General features: G+C 35.5%; 1 protein-coding gene across 1 annotated transcript in view; it reads left to right on the top strand.

The window, feature by feature from the left end:
• The window catches only part of ATP7A (ATPase copper transporting alpha), a 137,493-nt gene that overhangs the window by 91,691 nt on the left and 23,902 nt on the right, over positions 1 to 21,900 (top strand). The window contains exons 8-15 of the mRNA XM_054695887.1: positions 2,561 to 2,722; positions 4,912 to 4,988; positions 5,181 to 5,406; positions 11,024 to 11,257; positions 12,692 to 12,783; positions 14,029 to 14,156; positions 15,661 to 15,815; positions 16,586 to 16,720. Coding sequence (XP_054551862.1) covers positions 2,561 to 2,722; positions 4,912 to 4,988; positions 5,181 to 5,406; positions 11,024 to 11,257; positions 12,692 to 12,783; positions 14,029 to 14,156; positions 15,661 to 15,815; positions 16,586 to 16,720 — 1,209 coding nt within the window. The remainder of the gene's footprint in view (positions 1 to 2,560; positions 2,723 to 4,911; positions 4,989 to 5,180; positions 5,407 to 11,023; positions 11,258 to 12,691; positions 12,784 to 14,028; positions 14,157 to 15,660; positions 15,816 to 16,585; positions 16,721 to 21,900) is intronic.

Here is a 21,900-nt window from a genome sequence, read left to right as displayed (position 1 = left end):
CTGAATATCATTTTGAAAACATTAAAAGGAAAGATTGATATGTTCAGGTGCATAAAAATTTCTTGGGAAGAAAACACCATAAACAGAATCAAAAGGAAGTATGATAATTGTAATTCATACAGTAGATGAAGGTGTATTTTCTTTCTTTTTTTTTCAGGAAAAAGACTAATTATAATAAAGTAAAAATCAAAATCAACAAGCAACTATAAACCAGAGACACACTGTGGGGGCAGGGGAAGATGGATTAGGGTCAAAATAAGGAGGATGGGAATTGTATGGGGAATATAACCAAGATGAAAATGCATACATTCTGCAAAAATGAAAAATGATGTAAAAAATATATAAAATAAAAAAGAAGGTATATTTTCTTAATAGATGAAGAACCATTATAAATCTGTTAGAGGCAGCAACCAAAAAGAAAAATGTTAAAAGATATGAGCTTACACTTTACAGAAAAGTCTAAACAATATCTTGTTAAACATATAAAAACAAAGTTGATGTAAAGTCTATATCTATTAAGTCCAATGCCTGGACTTCCTCCAGGTCTGTTTCTATTGATTGCTTTTTTCTTGTGTATGGACCATACTTTTTTATTTCATTGCATATCTCACAATTTTTTGTTGAAAATATATTGTGGCAACTCTGGAAAAAAGATTCTTAGCCCCTCCTCAGGTTTTATTGTTACTGTTGTATGTTAGTGTTACTGTTTGTTTTCTAACTTTTCTGAACTAATGCTATAGTCTATATCCTTTATTGTGTGTGACCACTGAAATCTTTGCTTGTTTAGCTCAGTGGTCAGCTAATGATAGGATAGAGATTTTCTTAAATACCTGGAACCAATAAGTCTTCCAGTCTTTTCTGTAAAGCACTGTATAAATGTTGAGGCATGCCTACAACAGTAAACCATGCAGTTGTCAACTTTGTCTTAGTCTTTACTTCATTCTTCCGCAGAGGCTAAACGTCAATTAGTGGTGAGAGGATACAATCATATTAGGTGTTTTCTGAGCATATTCACATCCCTGGACAATACCACAACCTTATTCATGTGCATAGCTGTTTAGACTTTTATTATAGTTTAGAGCTTTTTCAGATATCTTACTTGCCAGCTTATCCTTTTAGACTTTTTCTTTAACCTGTTGTTTGTCCCAACTACTAACCATCAGTCCAGCTGGCACAAGGTAAATAATTGCCTCTAATTGTTTTTGGAAAATTCTCCTGGAGAAAAGGCTTTTTGCAGTCACTGATCCTCAGTTAGGGCAAACACAGATATCTTTGCAAGTGGGATATTTGAGGTAACCATCAGACAAGTCAAAAACATTTCTCTAGGAACAGGTCTTTGAAGGAACTCCAACCCTCTTCTGTCGTCTCTGGTGGTGTCCTTGATGCTACTTTTCATTGTGTTTATAGGTTATTAGTCTTCATGACTGTAACAGACTAGACTGAAGTAAACTGGAATAAAGTAAATTTTAATTCCACATAGGTTGCTATTTTATCAGGATTCAGCTAATTTTCTTTAATATGTGCTTCCTGAATTGTTGTAAGCTTTATTTAATTTATGAAAATGTTGGTTCTAAGCATTTTCCCCCTGTTTTCTCATTGCTTTTATGGAGGAACAAACATTCAGAGATCCTTATTCCACTGTTAATTACATCCCTTCAGTAGATATTCTTAAATAAATGCTTCATAAGTTATATACTCTGGTCACTTTCCAGTGTCTTTTAATGGTTGTTTTTTGAAGCTTTGTCCAGTTTCATCATTGCTGTTGGGGAAAGGGTTTGCTGAGCTCCTCATACAGTCATTCCAGAAGTTTTGCCTCTCCCTTAATTTTAGAATTTAACACCCAGTTGAACTATTATCTCACTGAAGACAGGACATTTTTGTAGAAATATACAAAGGTGCATACAAAGGTAGAAAACTTTTGCCATCCATTAACCTTCAGTGAAGTATTATTTTTAAAATTTTTAAAAAAGATTTTGTTTTTGCATAGAAGAACTGGTGTGTAGGCCAGAGGTGCAGGGGATGAGAGGATTCACCAGAGACAGTGTGGGGAGCAGAACAGGAAGATTTACTGAAACACACTGCTAAGGGGAGCAGCAGGTGAGAAAGGAGCGGTCTGTTGCGCCATGTGTGGGTTAGTTCCTTGGCCAGGCATTGAACTCAGGTCCTGGCTTTCACAGTGATAGTGCTGAGACTTAACCCCTAGGCTACGAAGGAGGCCCTCAGTGAAGTATTATTAAAGGCAATATACACTTAAGCAGGATAAAAAAAATTAGAAGGAAGCAAGGCATTGAATATAAGAAACAATGATAGAAGTCAAATCCTCTATCACTGAGTAGTGACAAGAAGAGGGAAACTTCAGTGATATCAATTTAACCTATTGCAGCTGGTACCTTATTTATGTTCCATGTGATATAAAAAGTGGTCTAATAATCATATATATAATGTTTATTAATAGTTCTAATAAGACTTTGTTATAAGAGTTGTTTCAGTTTAAAGTAAGCTCATGTTTAATGGTAGAAAAAAGTGTATTTCTGAATAACAGAGCCTTTATCTTTAACAGGTAAGAGGAATGACTTGTGCCTCCTGTGTTCATAAAATAGAGTCTACCCTCACAAAACATAGAGGGATATTCTACTGCTCTGTGGCCCTGGCAACCAACAAAGCACATATTAAATATGACCAAGAAATTATTGGTCCCAGAGATATTATCCATACAATTGAAGTAAGTGGCAAGACTTTGCATTTCTGTGCTCTTTCCTATTCAGTTAGCATTCCCTTGAGTCACTTCTGGTTTATATCAAACAGAAACAGTGAAGAACATCTGATTTCTAGACAAGATCTGTCTCAACTCAATGTAAATGTGTCTCCCTTGTTTCTTTTCTTTTTTCTTCTTTTTTTGGAGGGGGCTTTGTCAGGAGACTTCGGTTAGGGCACCTTGGCATTATTAAATCAGAAGCACACTTAAGTTAGAAGCACAAATCATTTAAAAATATATCATTTAAAAATATTTAGAAAATGGAAGTAAAGTATAATTTGTTATGAGTCAGATTCATGTTAATCACTGAGAAATTGAAACATCCTATTATACTTTACACTTGCTCTTAGCCAAAAGGCCGAGAAGCAATCATCCTACTATACTTTATGATGTGTTAGGACAAAGAAAATGACGTATATTTAAGTTCAAGTAAGAAATTTAAAAGACAAACTTAGACTGATCCTTGAAAGTAGACTATAGATCTGAGACATTCAGGAAGGGAAGGGAGAGTAGAGACGGGGGCAGGACAGCACAGTGGAGTGTGGTAGAGGACTCTGGGCACTTGGGTGGTGGAAAAATGATGGTGACCACAGCTGAGGGGAGAAAATAAACAAGGATGTTTAAAAACAGTTTTTTAAAAAAGACCAAGCCCTTTCCTTTGTGAAAAATTCATCCTGTGTTCTTCAGTAAATCTTAACTGGTAGTAAATGTGAAAGTGCTTTAAACGTTCAGTGTGGTATAGGGTCGATGTTCTAAATGATCTAAAGTATATTAATAGTTCAGATAAGATCCTAAAAGTATAGAAAAAGATGTCATTAACAGCTTTGTGAAGCTAGCATTATTGAATACCTACTATGTGCTAGTTACCAAGACTGCAAAATTTCAACTATTAATTTAATTCTCACAACCACACTGTCATCTTTATTTTGAAGGTGAGGAAACTCTGGTTAAGAGAAGTTTCTTGCCCAAAGTCACATAGCTATTAAGTGTCATAGATGGGATGTGAGCCTAATCTTTCTGATTCCAGTGCTCATATTTGTTCCTTTCCCTGTGCTACATTGCCAACAAATGTGAGATGGCAGCATTTCCCTTAACAGTTGAAAATATAGTTTATATTACTGTCTATGCTCAGGTGACTCTTAGGTTTAGTTTTCTCTTAATACTTTGTATTATTAAGGAAAATAATTTTTGCTCATGTTCTTTTTTTCTGATAGATCAAGAGTAAATACTACATATATAGTGTGAATAATACTATATGTTAATACTAACATTGTTATATATGTATAATAATGCTATTATTCATATATGTATGAAAAATTTTTTGTGACCTATTTAGCTTTCTGCTCTTCACAGGATAATAGGTCAATAGATGTTAAAGCTAAAATTAAAACAAAACTGATTAATACTACTATATGATGTTCGTCTGAATGTAACAGTTATAATTTTTTGATGAATTTTGTCTTTATTAGGTCATCAAATACTCTTTGATTTCTACCTTTATTCAAAATTACTTATTGGAGGTTTTAATTTATTTTTTGATATAATAAAATTGTTTACTGAGGACAACTGCACTTGAGTTAAGTCATTAGTTTGAGAACAGTAGGGTAGACAATAACTGGAGTTGAGGAAATATATCTTTGATGAAATATTAGAAAAATGGTAATTATGATCACGAATCACATCTTCATCTTGGTATTCTCCAGAGTGACTTGCACTCAGTAATTAAACTGAATTGTTCTTTTTTTTTTTTTTTTTTTTTTATAGAGGCATGTTTTATTTATTTATTTATTTATTATATTTGTTTGTTTTGTTTATACATGCACTGGGTACAGTCAGAAGCGCGGGAGGGTGAGAGAATTCACCAGAGCCAGAGCGGGGAGCAGAGCAGGCAGAAGGGCTGAAGTACACTGCTGAGGGGAGCAGCGGGTGGCAGGAGAGGTCTGCGCACCATGTGGGATCTTCCTCCGGTGGCCGGGGAGCAGCCGGGGATCGAACCAGCGCCGCAGAGGCCGCGGGCAGCTTCGCAACCCAGCGCTCAACCGCTGCGCCACCGGGGAGGCCCTGAATTGTTCTTAATGACAATATCATGGTTTAGAATCTTCCATGTATTATTTATATATTAAGTGAAGTAATTGTTTTCTCATGAATTTTCTCAGAGCTTAGGTTTTGAAGCTTCTTTGGTCAAGAAGGATCGGTCAGCCAGCCACCTAGACCATAAACGAGAAATAAAACAGTTAAGTATTTATGGAGTGCCAGTGAAAAGCAGATTTTTTGACTCGTATCAAATTTAACGTTATGTTATCATATCAAATTTTACAACGTCATCCTTATATTGGGTGGAGTATCACAATTTGTATTTCCCTGTAATGCATGGAATCTTTAACTGTTACCTACTTTCTAAAATGGTTTTTCTTTTCTATGTAAGATGGAGACGGTCTTTCCTTGTGAGCCTGTTTTTCTGTATTCCTGTAATGGGACTGATGATATATATGATGGTTATGGACCACCACCTTGCAAGTCTTCACCATAATCAGAACATGAGTCAAGAAGAAATGATCAATATTCATTCTTCTATGTTCTTGGAGCACCAGATCCTGCCAGGATTATCCATTATGAATTTGCTATCATTTTTATTGTGTGTACCTGTACAGGCAAGTGAAATGTTAGCAAGTATATTTGTTACAATGAAAAATAGCCAAAATGTGGCAAGCAAGGCTATTTTTAATTGAAAAACAAATATCAGAAGTCCGACCATTTTAAGCTGGATGTTTTACAAAAAATAATCTTAAACCGAGTGGTTTGTTAAAGTAGATAATAGATTCCATTTAACTCCTAACATATTGTTTAATGACAAAGCAGACAAGTATTCAGTTGTCGTGGTATTCTTATCAGCTATTGTATATATAGCTTGATATTCAAAGTTATTATATTACTAGAGTTTATCTCTTTTTTAAGCAGTATTCCATTGTGTATATATACCACATCGTTCTAATCTATTCATCTGTCCTTGGGCATTTAGGTTATTTCCATAACTTGGTCATTGAAAATAGTGCTGCAATGAACACAGGAGTGTGTACAATCCTTCACATTAGTGTTTTTGGGTTTTTTTTTTTTTTAAGATTGATTTATTTATTTTATATAAGAACCGGGGTACAGACCAGATGTGCGGGAGGGTGAGAGGATTCACCAGAGACAGAGCGGGGAGCAGAAAAAGCAGACTGATGAAATACACTGCTGAGGGGAGCAGTGGGCGGGACAGGAGAGGTCTGCCCCTCCATGTGGGACCCTCGCCAGCCGGTCAGGATCTAACTGGTGCTGCAGAGGCTGCAGACAGCTTCACAGTGTGGTGCTCAACTGCCTGTGCCACCAGGGGAGGCCCACATATTAGTGTTTTTGTATTCCCTGGAGATATGTAGGAGTGGAATTTCTGGATAATATGGTAGATCTACTTTTAATATTTTGAGAAACCTCCATACTGTATTCCATAGAAGCTAGACCAGTCTACATTCCTTCTAATGTATACAAGGGTTCCTTATTTTCCGCACCCTCACCAACACTTGAGTTTTTGGCATTTTTAATATGGGCCACTCTTACAAGTGTGATGTGGTATCTCATTGTGGTTGTTTTCTTTTGGTATTGCTTTTTTATTGAAGTAACAATGGTTTACAATACTGCATATGTTTCAGAGATATAGGTTCATATTTCTTCAGATGTATCTTACCTAGCACCTGTACCTGTAGTCTTTACCATAGTCTGGGGGCTCTCCTCACTTTGCTTGAAAGTTCTCCTCACTTCGCTTCAAAGTTCAACCTCCCCATATGGTAACCTCAATTCTGTAGTCAGATTTCTAGGGTTTGTTTTAGTTTGGTTTTATCTGTTCCTTTTTTGTCCCATTTTATTCTATGTGAGTGAAATCATTCCGTATTTGTATTTTTCCTTCTTACTTAACTTAGCATAATCCCCTCCAGTTCCATCCATGTTGTCACAAATGGCAAAAGTTCATCTTTTTTTTAATAGCTGAGTAGTATTTCATTGTGTATATATACCACATCCTCTTAACCTACTCATATGTTGTTAGGCACTTAGGTTTTTTCCATGGCTTGACTACTGTAAATAGTGTTGCAATGAATATGGGTGTGCATATGTTCTGCTGAATTAGTGTTTTTATATTCTTCATATAGATATATAGGAATGGACTTGCTGGGTTCTATGGTAGATCTATTTTTAATATTTTGAGAAACCTCCATATTGTTTTCTATGTGGACTGAACCAGTCTACAATCCCACTAACAGCATATGAAAATTCCTTTTTCTCCATGTCCTTTCGAACATTTGATATTTCTGGTCTTTTTGATATGAGTCATTGTCACAGGTGTGACATGGTAGATCATTGTAGTTTTGATTTGCATTTTCCTGATGACAAGTGATAATGAGTATTTTTTAATGTATCTGTTGGCCATTACTATGTCTTCTTTGGGGAATTGCCTGCCCATTTTTTTGATTGACTTACTTTCCTTTTGTTGAGTTGTATGAGTTCTTTGTAAATTTTGTACATTAGCTCCTTGTTACATGTATAATGTGAAGATATTTTCTCTCATTCAGTGTGTATCTTTTTGTTTTAATGATAACTTCTTTCCCTGTGTAGAAGCTTTTTAGTTTGCGGTAGTCCATTTGTTTATGTTTTCTTTCATTTGCCACTGGAATTGAATTCCAAAGACATCACTGAAGCCAGTGTTTTGGCATGTTTTGCCTCTTTTCCTCTATGTATTTTATACTTTTAGGCTTTACATCCAAGTCTTTAACCCATGTTGAATTAATTTTTATGTAGTGTAAGATATTACTCTGGTTTCATTCTTTTATATGATGTTTTCCTAACACCATTTGTTGAAGAGACTTGCCATTTTCCCCTGTGTGTGCTTGGCTCTTTTGTCATAGATTAATATTTCATATAATTGTAGATTTATTTCTGGATTCTCAATTACTTTCCATTCATCTGTGTGTCTATTTTTATGCCAATACCATACTGTTTTGGTTATGATAGCTGTATAGTTTGATGTCTTGGAGTGTGATACCTCCATCTTTTTTGTCAGTTGTCTTGGGCTACTCAGGGTCTTTTATGGTTCCATATAAATTTCAGTAATATTTGTTTTGTTTCTTTGAAAAATGCCCCTTTGAAACTTTGATGGGAATTGCATTGAATTAGTATGTTCTTTCATGTAAGATGGTCACTTTAATGATACTAGTTTTTCCATTCCAGGAATATGGAATATCTTTCCACATCTTTGCGTCTTCTATTTCTTTTTTTTTTTTTTAAAGATTTATTTATTTATTTATACAAGCACTGGGTACAGTCAGAAGCGCGGAAGGGTGAGAGAATTCACCAGAGCCAGAGCAGGGAGCAGAACAGGCAGACTGACAAAATACACTGCTGAGGGGAGCAGCGGGGCGGCAGGAGAGATCTGCGTGCCGTGTGGGACCCTCACCCAGCAGCTGGGGATCGAACCGGCACTGCAGAGGCTGCAGGCAGCTTTGCAGTCCAGCGCTCAACTGCTGTGCCACCAGGGGAGGCCCAACGCTTCTATTTCTTATAACAATGTCTTATGTTTTGTTGTATAGGTCCTTTGCTTTCCTTATAAACTTTATTCCTAGGTATTTAATTCTTTGATGTGATAGTAAATGATATTGCTTTCTTGATTTCTTTCTATTTTAGTTCATTGTATATAGGAATAGAAGTGATTTTTGTATATTGATTTTTGTAATCTGCAACTTTACCAACTCAAAAAAGTTTCCAAACTTTTTAGTGGAGTCTTTAAGATTTTCTGTGTATATTAAGTCACATGTAACTAGTGATAGTTTTACTTATTCATTCCCAATTTGGATTCTTTTTATATCCTTCTCTTCCCCAATTACTCTATCTAAAATTTCCAATATTATTTTGAATAGTAGTCGTCAATGTGAACATCCTTGTCTTGTACCTGATCTTAGAGGAAAAGCTTTCACTTTCTTACCATTGAATATGGTGATTGCTGTGGGTTTGTTATATTATGATCTTTATTATGTAGAGATATGTTCCTTCTATCCCCATTTTTGAGAGTTTTTATTTTAAATGGATTTTGAATCTTATCAAATAATTTCTACATCTTATGATCATATTCTTACTATGTATTCTTTTGTTGATGTGGTGGATTTCATTCACTGATTTTCAGATGTTCAACCATCTTGATGTTGTAGAATAAATCCCAGTTGGTCATGAGGTATGATCCTTTTAATGTATTGTTGAATTAGGTTTACAAAGATTTTGTTAAAATTTGTGCATCCAAGTTTATCATGAATATTGTTCTGTAGAATTTTTTTATACTTTTGATATCAAAGTAATGTTGGCCTTGTAAAATATGTTTGGAAGCATTCCCACTTCCTTAGTTTTTTGCAAGCGTTTGAGAAAGGTAAGTATTAGTTCTTTGAAGGATTGATACATCTCACTAGTGAAAACATCTGGTCTGGACTTTTGTTTTTTGTGAAACTTTTGATTACTGTTTCAAGTTTCTTTCTTGTAGTTGGTCTTTTCAGGTTTTCTATTTCTTCCTGATTCAATCTCAAAAGTTTTTTATGCTTCCATGTATTTGTCCATTTCTTCTTGATTATTCAATTTATTGGCAAGCTGTATTCATATATTGGCATGTAGTCTCTTACGGTTCTTTGTATTATGGAAATGTTGTAACTTCTCTTTTGTTTCTTCTTTTCTGACTCTTTTGGAGTTTTTGCCTTGTATTCCTTTATGAGTCAAATAAAGGTTTGTCTGTTTTTTTTCCCAAAGAACTGGCTTTTGGTTTCATTGATATTTTGAACTGTCTTTTTTATTTCTCTTTCATTTATTTCTATTATGATATTATTTCCCTCCTACTGGGTTTTGGTTTCTTCTTCTTTTTCTAATTCCTTAATGTGTAAATTTAAGTTATTTATTTGAGATATTTCTTGACTTGATATGGACCTCTATTGCATACATCCCTCTTGGTACTGCTTTTGCTGCATCCCATAGGTTCTGGTTGCTCACATCTTCATTTAATTTCTCAAGGTATTTTTTAATTTCTCCTTGTTTTCCCCATTAAATCAAAATTTTGGTCATTTTCTATTTTGGTAACATTGTAATAAGAGCAGATACTTGATATACTTTCTATCTTCCTGAATTTATTAACGTTTATTTTGTGACCCAACATGTGATCTGTCCTGAAAAATGTTCCATATGTACTTGAGAAGAATCCATACTCAAATTTTTGGAGGTGCACTGCCTAGAAATGTCTGTTAGACACATCTGGCTTAACTCCTCATTTAAGATTATTGTTTCCTTTTTCATTTTCTATCTGGTTGATCTGTCCATTGATATAATTGGGTATTGAATTCCTCTCTTACTAAATAGCTGCTTTCAATGTCTCTTTTTAGGTTTGTTAGTAGTTGCTTTATATATTTTATGATCCTGTAGTGCATATATATGTGTGTATATATACATAGATGAGAATTTTGTCTTCCTCATATATTGATCCCTTAGTCATTATATAATGTCCATCCCTGTCTCATACCTTTTTTAGCTGGAAGTCTATTTTATCTGATGTAAGTATGACTTTCCCTGCTTTTCTTAGGATGCCATTTGCTTGTTGGATTGTTTTCTTATCTTTTACTTTGAGCCTGTGTTTATCTTTTCAGTCCCATTTTGAGATAAACTTTAATTGTGGAATACTTCTTTTTAATAAATCTGTTTCTTTATTGGCTTCTTATAGAAGCCAATAATGATTTTCAAAAACATTTTAGTATGTTTCTGTATACTGAAAATTAAGTTTTTCAGTTATATTTTCCAATAAAAAACAGCCAATGATTATAATAATGTGATACACTATTTAGGTTAGATTTTGGAAATGGGAGTTGAGTTTTATTTAAAAATAAAAAAAAATATTTGTTAAAGAATGTAATTATTTTCTTAGTTCATGATTTTGCTAGGATCAAAAAGAAAAATCTATGAACCATCTGATTTTCTTTATACTATAGAATATCTGTTGGGTCACAGAGAACAGTTGCAAAGGGCTTGTAAAGCAGCTTGAATCTCTCCATACATCTATATCTTCTAAAACATAAACACTGTTATTTCAGCTTAAAATCTCTTCTTAATGTTTATTAATTAGATAGGAAATTAACATTGGGACTGTGTGTTAGTTATTGAGATATATATGTGAATTTCACATTTTTTTAAGAAACAATGATTATTTTTCCTGTATTTCAGTTTTTCGGAGGATGGTACTTCTACATTCAGGCCTACAAAGCACTGAAGCATAAAACTGCAAATATGGATGTGCTGATTGTGCTGGCAACCACCATTGCATTTGCTTACTCTTTGGTTATTCTTCTGGTTGCAATGTACGAGAGAGCCAAAGTGAACCCTATTACTTTCTTTGACACACCTCCTATGCTATTTGTGTTTATAGCACTAGGCCGGTGGCTAGAACATATAGCAAAGGTAATGCAAGAAAGGGTGATGTTTGTAATATCTTGGGTAGATAAATGACCAATAATATTTTCTAGTCCAAGTATTGGAAATATAAAGTGATTTACATTTCAGTTAATGATCTACTGAAATAAGTATTTTTGTTTTGGGAATATTTTAAGTTAAACATTCCTTTAGAAGATTCCTTAAATTAATGGGATTAGTATAGTACACAGTATTGTATGTTCATGTTTATTTTGAGAGAAACATTTGAGAAGTATTTATTTATAGCACATTATTTTTTTTTAATATTTATTTTTTTTTAAAGATTTATTTATTTATTTATTTATACAAGCACTGGGTACAGTCAGAAGCACGGGAGGGTGAGAGAATTCACCAGAGCCAGATTGGGGAACAGAACAAGCAGACTGATGAAATGCACTGATGAGGGGAGCAGTGGGCGTGGCAGGAGAGGTCTGCGCACCATGTGGGACCCTCACCGGTGGCCGGGGATTGAACCTGCACTGCAGAGGCTGCGGGCAGCTTCGCAGCCCAGCGCTCAACCGCTGCACCACCAGGGGAGGCCCTATAGCCCATTATTAATTGAAAAGTTGATGTGACCACAAGGTTTCTAATGATGATGGGGAAAAATTTACCTATAGTTCCATGAGATAATGGAAACCACTTTCTATTCCTGTTATATATAACTTTTTCATGTATAGAGTGGCAAATACAATACTTATACCACTTTGTACCCTTAACCCTGTAAAGTTTTCCCCGTTTTTACAGTCTAGATAATTATTTGATATTTCTAATAAAACTGTCAAATCATTGTGCTGTAAATTAAAAAAACACTGTGATTTGGTTCTCAATTAGATTCTTGATAATTTTTAATTTTAGGTAGTCCTGATTAAGCATATTCATATCTACTGGTCATTTCTATTGAACTAGTATCTTAGGATAAATTTCAAAGGACATGATTAAAGGGCATAAGTCTTTCTGTGGATCATTTAACAATTTTTGGCCAGCACAGGTGTGTTGGAAGTAGTTTTACTATAACTTTGACAACATTGACTCCTATCTAAATTATTGGTAATTTAGTAGGCATTAAATGGTATCAAAGAATTGCTTTAGTTTGTATTTCTTCCATTAATATTAGGGATAAAAGTTTACCACACGCTGGGTATTTATATTTCTTCCTAAATGAATTGCCTATTTATGTCCCTTCCATGTGTGCTTATTGAGTTCCTGATGTTATTAATTGACACTATTTCTTGATATATTATAACTGATAATACACTTTATATTTTGTCTACATTATATTATAAAAGTAGAACATTTTCTGATTTAAACTAGTTATTATTCCTAAAGCTGTGTTTTTGGAAAATATTAAGTATTATATCTGTATCTTAGGTAAACCTGAACTTTTTCTCCTTAGCATCGTTAACATTTTTGTTTTAATTTTAGGGCAAAACATCAGAAGCTCTTGCCAAACTAATTTCACTACAAGCTACAGAAGCAACTATTGTAACTCTTAACTCTGATAATATCCTCCTGAGGTATTTATCTTTATTTTTCCCCTTTTTGTTTTTAGCTTCTTATGGAAAGTTAGTTAAGTATGCATAGTTGAGAGAAGAATATAATGAGCCGCTTAATTTATTTTCAAGATGTGTCAATTATTTTCATTTTGCCACACTTTTACTACACCTATACATTTTATCATTTTTTGTATGTGGTAGTATTTTAAAGCAAATCCCAGTTACATGATTTTATTGCTAAATATTCCTCTAGTATCTCTTTAAAAGGGGCATATTCTTATATAATTATAGTACCATATTTCATACAGAGATGAATAATAATTGTTTAATATCATGTAATACACAATCCATATTCCTCTTTCTCCTGTTTTCTCTAAAATGTTTTAAGCTACTTCATTGAAATAGACTTCAAAGTGGTCCATATGTCATGCATTGATTGAGGTATTTCTTTGTTTTAATGTAATTTTTAAAAAGATTATTTATGTGTAGAAGAACTGGGGTGTAGGCCAGAGGTATGGAGGGGACAGGTGAAAGGATTCACCCCAAAGACAGAGTGGGGAGCAGAATAAGCAAATCTACTGAAATATATTGCTAAGGAGAACAGCAGGTGAGATAGGAGATGTCTGCTGTGTCATATGTGTGTTAGCTTCCTGGCTGGGATTGAACTCAGGCTGCAGTGGTAATAGCATAAGAACGCTCAGACTTACTTAGCCCCTACGACACTACAGAGGCCCATACTGAGGTATATCTTTTAACAGCTCCATCCTTTTTCTCCCTCCTCCCTCTTCTTACAATTGACTTCTTAAAGAAGCATCATCAGCTGTCCTTAGAGTATCCCAGTTTGTTTCTTCTCTTTCCTTCTATAAAATGTTATTTAACTTGTCCTGTAACTCCTGTTATCTACAAACTGAAAGTTAGAGCTAAAGATTTGAAGGATGTATTTCTCAATTGTATATTCAAAATTATTAAGCAAGTTTTCACAGTAAATTGTTTACTTAAATAAAACCCATTTCACATTTTGTAAAGCTTACATTTATTCATTCCTTGGTTATTCAGCAATAATTTAGAGTACCTACTTTGTACTAGATATTGAGCTATTCCCCAGTAGTAAACAGGACTAACAGTATAGTTCCTAGTTAAATGTTGATTGTAGCTTCCATTGGTAGTAATAATGGAGCTACCAGCTTGGCATGAACTAAAATGCTTGCATGGAAAGGTTAGGGTGAGAGTATATTGTCATGATGCTTTTTATGTTAACTCATCCAGTGAAGAACAAGTGGATGTGGAACTTGTACAGCGTGGAGACATCATCAAAGTGGTTCCAGGAGGCAAGTTCCCAGTGGATGGTCGTGTTATTGAAGGACATTCTATGGTAGATGAGTCCCTCATCACAGGTATGTTATTTCGGAGGATCATGACAGGAAAGTGAAGTGCATCAAAGCGTCAATGAAAAATAGACATGAAGGATGAAGACTTTGTAGACTATAGAGTGAGGAAATAGTGAGTGAAGTGACTGTGAACTCTTTTTAAGACTTACTAGTTTGATTTCTGCAATTTTACCTTGTGATTTAGTTAAGCTACTAAAGGTTCTCTTCACCGAGGATTGTTAATTACTGGAATGTATAACCAAATGAAGTTGTCTCATTCTGCTGTAGAACTCAATAGATTTTATTTTGTCTTTCTGCTCTAAACTGGTCTAGTTTGAGCTAGGATAGAACTCCAGGTTTTCCATATCAGGGTAGATCTGGAGTATTTTAGAGATCTTAGATAACTAAGACCAACTCAGAACACAACCAATTAACATCTTTCCTACTTCAACCTTCAGGATAGTCCCATAAGAGACTCAGTTTATGGACCATGTGGAAGTAATTTAGGACTATGTTTCTTTCTTTCTTTTTTTTTTAAGATTTATTTTTTTTTATTTATACAAGAGCCGGGGTACAGGCCAGATGCACGGGAGGGTGAGAGGATTCACCAGAGACAGAGCAGGGTACAGAACAGGCAGACTGAAACACACTGCTGAGGGGAGCATCAGGCAAGACAGGAGAGGTCTCCCGCCATGTGGGTTGCTCCGAGGCCTGCGGGGATTGAACTGGCACTGCAGAGGCTGCGGACATGTATTCAGCCATCTGCACCACCAGAGAGGCCCCTGTTTCTTTCTTTTTTTTAAGGATTTATTTATTTATGCATTATAAGAACTGGGGTACAGGCCAGAGGTACAGGGGGTGAGAGGATTTATCAGAGACAGAGTGGGGAACAGAACAGGCGGATTGACTAAAATACACTGCTGAGGGGAGCAGTGGGTAAGACTGGAGAGGTCTGTGCCATGTGAGTTAGCCCCCTGGCGGGGGATCAAACTCTGCTGCAGTGGCTGCAGATACCTTCATAGTGCTGAGACTTAACCCTTTGCACCACCAGGGGGATCCAGGACTCTGTTTCTTAATAGGAGTGCTTTTGCCAGTTTGGATGAAATAATTTTTAGTTCTGGGAACTGCTTACACATTGTAGTACATTTAGTATCATTGACCCAGGCCCACTACATTGGAGTAACTGTACTCCATGCCCCATCAATCATTATAAGCAAGAATTCCCTTCCACATTTCTAAATGTGGAACAGATTTGAAACTAATGATCTAGGTCTAGAGTGGAATATGAAATGTATCTGCCGACAAGAGCTAAGATGTTAGGCCTTTCCAATTTAAGATAGGTATCCTTAGGTTTGGCCTATAACTGGCATAAAGAAGATGGGAGGGCAGCTTTCACCTAGACATTTGTCCAGATTCTACTTCATGAAGCAAGAATCTCCTTTCTAGATTTTTTTGACAATTATCATATAATAATGTGTTACATGATAGTGTTTACTTATACTCCCTAAATCTGTCTTTACTCCTTATACAGGGGAGGCAATGCCTGTGGCTAAGAAATCTGGCAGCACAGTAATTGCTGGTTCCATTAACCAGAATGGGTCATTGCTTATCCGTGCAACCCATGTTGGAGCTGACACAACCCTTTCTCAAATTGTCAAACTTGTGGAGGAGGCACAGACATCAAAGGTAACTTAAATCCCTAGAAGAAACAGAAAGTGTTTTTTGGGGGGCCCGTTCAGTATAGATCTTGATCTAGTTTTTTTTTTTTTTTTTTTTTTTTATCCCACAGTGCTGAGTTCTCTTTATTAGGGGTCACCCCCAGGTACTATTCCAACTTTAAGACTTTAGATTTAATAAGGTTAACACTATAAGATCCACACTCCAATTGAATCACCATTACAAGTTAATTTCAATAATCAAACATTATTTTGATAATGTTAAGGTAATGTTCTCTTTTTGGCTTATTGAGAAGCAGCAATATATGCTGAATGGAATGTTTTAGTCATTTTTCTTTTGAGTAACATAACAGTTCTGTTATTCTATTTTTTTCTCTGATATTATAATCCCTTTCAGATGAGGACTGTGTACTCAGAGGGATAATCTAGTGAAGTTGTTAGACAAACTCCATAACTCTCTCAAGAGAAGTACTAAATTGAAAAATTCCATGACTTCTGAAGACACGGTATATTTGTCTTCAGTAATGTTTGATGTGAACTCTTTTTTTGTAATTTTTTAATATAGTTTTTACATTATTGTTCATTTTTAAACAATTTTTGCTTCCACCCCCTCCCCCCACCGATCTAGTTTTTATATTTTCCTTTGATTAGTTCTAGTTGTGGAGTTTATGAAGATATTTCTGCTTATTCTAATTACCAAATGAACACTGTATTCATTATCAGAAAAAGAGACTTTGATATATGTATTACTATTATATATATATATTTTTTTAATTCTAGGCTCCTATCCAGCAGTTTGCAGACAAACTCAGTGGCTACTTTGTTCCTTTTATTGTTATTGTTTCCATTGCTACCCTCTTGGTTTGGATTATAGTTGGATTTCTGAATTTTGAAATTGTGGAAACATACTTTCCTGTAAGTGACTTATAACAACTCTTTATGTAAAAATTTGTGAATCTCTTCCATAAGTAGTTAATTGGAAATAATAGTATAATAATTATAAATAACAATTATTATCTTTACAGGGCTGGAGTGGAAGTTATAAGCATAAAATAACATTTACATTTCTAAAAATATAAGAGATTTCCTTTTGTAAATATTTTTTTTCATTATGACTTGTGGTTTTCCAAAAACAAGTACTGAACTTTTACTTAATTTCTCACTGAGCTTCAGTTTTTTCATCTAGATAGTGGAATTTAATTATATGCATCCTGCATAACCTCAGTTGCAAAAGTTAAAAAGATTAGAAAGACTTTATACTTTACTAAATGCTTTATAGATATAGGGTCATATTAGTGCTTGTCCCTCTAGTTCTCTGATGGTTTCTAGAGTATGGTATCATAAAGTGTTAAAGTAGACCTAGATTAATTCTTCATGTTAGAGATATAGCCTTCAAATTTTCTTTATCTTCATTGTTGTCACCTGAAATATAGTGATAATACCACCTAAATTACATGATTGGAATTAGCAAAGGTGAAAGCATGGGGTATATGCAAATACATATAGATATGGCATATGTGAAAGTATAAGTTTAGATGTCTATGAAAGTTCCCTTCAACTCTATACACATCTATAACTCTTAGAAGAGCACTTAGTTTAAGTATTTGAGAACATAGTAAGAACCTAAAGCTGTAAAACCATTACTACCAAGAAAGTCTTACTTTGCTGTATTTCTTAATTTTAAAAAATACCATCATGTTGTTTGACCCTTTGATTAAAGAGCAAATAGAATCATGTAAAAAATATGCATCTATTCCATTATATGGTCACTTATATAATATTTTAAAGTTTCTTTAAATGATTCACATTGGGTAAGTACACATTTCATCAAGAGGGCTGCTGGGGAGTATATTGGAATTATCATTCAGGTATTTTTCTCATGACTTCAGGGGGTCTTAGGAGATTTCCTCTAATACTATCAAGTATATTTACCCACATAAGCAAATATTCAAGGTTACTAAGACATATACAAGTAAGTATACTCAGTTACATTGTTACATCCAAAACAATTTTGTTGAAATGTGATTAAGCTCCCATTGTGAGTGAGTGAATTTTTGTTTATTGTCTTTTAAAGAATAATGTGAAAGGTAGAGTTAGGGCTTTGTATATAGAGATTCAGAATTTTGTTTGTTAAGACTTAGATTTGTTGAGAATTATGTCCCAGATTTGCAGCAATTTTATTGGGTTATAATTGATATATAACATTGTATTAGTTTCAGCTATAAAACAAATTGATTAAGTATTTGTATATATTGCAAAATGATCACCACAATAAGTCTAGTTAACATGTCAACATCAAGTTACAGAATTATTTTTTCTTGTGATGCAACTTTTACAGTCTACTTTCTTAGCAATTTTCAAATATGCAATGCAATATTATTAATTATAGTCACCATGCTGTATATTATATCCCCATGACTTATTCATTTTATAACAGGAAGTTAAGAAGTTAGTGCCTGTTCAACCACTTCACCCATGTTGCCCACCCTATACCTCTGGTAACCATTAATATGTTCTCTGTATCTGTAAGATTTTTATTTTTTAGTTACCACATATAAGAGAGATCATAAGGTATTTGTCTTTGTCTAACTTATTTCATTTAATGTAATGCCTCAAGATCTATCTATGTTGCAAATGGCAAGGTTTCATTTTTTATGATTGAATAATCTCTCTCTCTCTCTATCTCTCTCTCTCTTTCTCTCTCTCTCTCTCTGTGTGTGTGTGTGTGTGTGTCTGTGTGTGTCACAGTGTGTTTATCCATTCATCCAGTGTTGGACTCTTAAGTTGTTTCTATATCTTGGCTATTGTAAATAATGCTGCAACAAACATGGGGGTTCACATATTTATTTAAGTTAACATACTCATTTTTACTTAATAAATATCCAGAAGTGGAATTGCTGGATCATATGGTAGTTTTAGTTTTACTTTTCTGAGGAACTTTTGTACTGTTTTCCATAATAACTGCACCAATGTACATCCCCACCAATGGTGCACAAATATTTCCCTTTCTCCACTTTCTTCCTAACACTTATTATTTCTTGTCTTTTTGATAGTAACCATTCTAACAGGTGTAAGGTGATACCTCATTGTGGTTTTGATTTGCAATTCTTTGATTATTCATGATATGGGACACTTTTACATGTACCTATAAGCCATTTGTATATCTTCTTTGGAAAAGTATCTATTCAGATGCTCTGCCCATTTTTAAATCACACTGATTTTTATTTTTTTGGTGAGGGGTAATACTTTGGTACATTTTAGCAGTGAAGCCATCTGATCCTGGGAAGTTTTCAACCATTGTATCTTCAAATAAGTTTTATGTCTCTCTTTTTTTCTGATTCTGGCATTACTATAATGGTGTTGTCTTGTAAGCCCTTAAGCTATCTTCACTTTTTTCTTGTATCTTTTTTCTTCTGATTTGGGGTAGTCCTACTGATACATCTTCAAGTTCACAGACCTTTCTTATGCTTCATCTAGTCTTTTATTGAATCCCTCTAGTGTATGATTCAGTTCGGTTATTGTATTTTTCAGCTCTACGACTTCTACTTGGTAATTTTTTATATGTTTTTATTTCTCTGTTGAAGTTCTCACTGTTCATCCATTAGTCTCCTGAGTTCAGTGAGTATCTTTATGACCACTGCTTTAAACTCTGTATCAGGTGAATTACTCATCTCTGATTCATAGGCTGTTTTTTGTCCTGAGGTTTTATCTTATTTTTTGGGAGGGCAGGGGGAATGTGTTCCTGTGTTTCTTCATTTTTCTTGACTTTCTGTATGTATTAGATAAACCAGCCACCTCTTCCAGTCTTGAAGGAGTAACCTTGTATAAGTAGATGGACCTTGTTGTTCAACCCTGCCCTAGTTCATGGTTGTTTCTCAAAGCTTTGTGATTGTCCAAACAGCCTATTTTATTTTTAATAGCTCTCAGCAGTTGAGGGCATGCCAAGGCCTGTCAGTGTCCCAAAGAGGAGGCTCTTGGTCAGCACATAAATTCAGAATTATTGGAGACCAGACCTTTGTGTAGCAGTTTTTAAAGTTTGCATATATATATATATATATATATGTAGTCCTGTGTGACCTTAAGTGTAAACTTGCTGCCCATTAGACCTAGGTGATGTGAAAATATTCCCTGCCTATTGGTCGCAAAAATTGGGGCTCCACATGATTATATAAACTCCTTTTCTGGGAGTTACCAATGAACTGTATTAAGCAGAGGAAGAATACAAAGATGACATTTCCCAGCCTACATTCCCTGAGATTATCTCTGTAGTCCCCTAGATGTGTGCCATGCTTGAAGCTGCTTGAAGCCCAAGAGTCACTTGGTTCAAACCTGCAGGTCAGCCAAATAGGCTTCTTTCACAGAAAGACTGCAGTTGTATTTCAATCTCTGTTTGTGTAATGCTGTGGGAACAGTAGTTGGCCAAGAACTGTCTCTCTTATTGTTACAGTCCTGTGTGGCACAGGAATACAAGTACCCCTGGCCTCCGGACCCAGACAATCAAGGAGCATCTTCAGGGTAGCATCTGCAAAAACTGAGGTACCAGATGAAAAATTGGGGTACATGTTAGAGTTCCCCTCTGAAAGATATTAGCCCTCTGGGGCACAGCAGAGGAAGAATGCGAAAATACTGCCCACTATCTTAGGTCTCTGGAAAGGATAGCTATCAGCCCTTAGGAGATGTGTGTTTAATTTGAATCATCACCCTCAGGCTGCAGTTATGATAAGAAACTAATAGGCCTCTTTTAACAGAAAGATTGAGCTTCTCTGTCTATTACCTCATGCTATGCCCTGAGGGTAAGAGCTGTTTAAGACCTCTTTCTGTTGGTTATAGTCCTCTGAGTGTTACAGGGCAACCCCAATATGAAATGGGTTGCCTGACTGTGGGGGTTCTCACCCGTGCGCTTAAAGGGACTTATAATAAGACTCAACTGCAGGCACATACAAAAAGGTTAATAAGGGTTTATTTACAAAAGAAGGGGAAATGAAGAAATGAATAACTCAGGGAGAAAGAGAGGGAGATAAATTGGTGAATGCGTCCTACCAGTTCCGCTGACCTGGAATCCCAATGGCATGCTGAGAGCCGGCGAAAAGCCGAGTCGAGCCAAGAGGCCAAGAGGACCCCCAAGGCCCACATGTCTGGTTTTATACCAAACCTGGCTGCTAACTCCACCCTCAGGTCCCAGCAACCCTCCCTTCAGTGATGATGGGATTTGTAGTTCCCGGTGTCTTGATGTCTTTGGTCTGGAGTGGGGGTTGAGTCCATAAAACCTATGTGGAGTTTGCTCAGGACATCCTTTCCCCCTAACACTAGCACACACCCTGCTGATCACCAGAGTTAGGTATTATAGAACTATCCCCTTCTAGGTATTATAGAACTATCCCCCACATCAGGGTACCAGACAAGGGTATAAGTTCCTTTCTGGCAGATAACCAGTGAACTGGAGTGAGCAAGGCAGACACATGATGCAAAGATTATGTCCACCATCATAAGTTTCTTGAGATTATGACCACCATCATATATTCCTCTATAGTCCCCTGGAAATATGCCAAGCCAGAAATTTACACCTTAGGCCAAAGTTCCTGGAAAAGCAAATAATCCTCATACTCAGAAAGACTTGGGGTATTTTTTAGTTTGCTTTCTGTACAGTGCCCTGGGGGTTGTAGTCTGCCAAAAACTGTCTCTGCCATTGTTATAGTTCCATGGGACCCAGGAACACAAGACCCCTAGCTTCCAGAAAAATGCCATTAAGGGTTGTTCTCTGTGTGCCAACCTCAGAAACTGGGGTACCAGTTGTAAAATCCAAGTCACCAGCTAACTGTAAAAATCCTCTGGGAGATACTGGCCAGAGATGTGTAAAGGGGGTTCCTGCCAGAAAGAAAAAAATAACATGGTGCCTGCCAAATTTTAGCAAGGCAGAAGAGAGCATAGTGATACACCCCCCACACACACACACCACCACCAATAACACTGGGAAAAAAGATCTAGTGTATTTAAAAAAGAATGGCATGTGTCACCAGTTTTCATCCCTGGAAAGTATTCCCACAGGCCCTTGTCCCTCAGGCCTACATTTTAAGATTAAATGAACTTCTTTCACA

This window comes from Talpa occidentalis, unplaced genomic scaffold (assembly GCF_014898055.3).
Source record: "Talpa occidentalis isolate TD23 unplaced genomic scaffold, MPIMG_talOcc4v2.1 talOcc4.15, whole genome shotgun sequence".
Lineage (NCBI taxonomy): Eukaryota > Metazoa > Chordata > Mammalia > Eulipotyphla > Talpidae > Talpa > Talpa occidentalis.
This window is presented reverse-complemented; position numbering and strand designations above follow the sequence as displayed.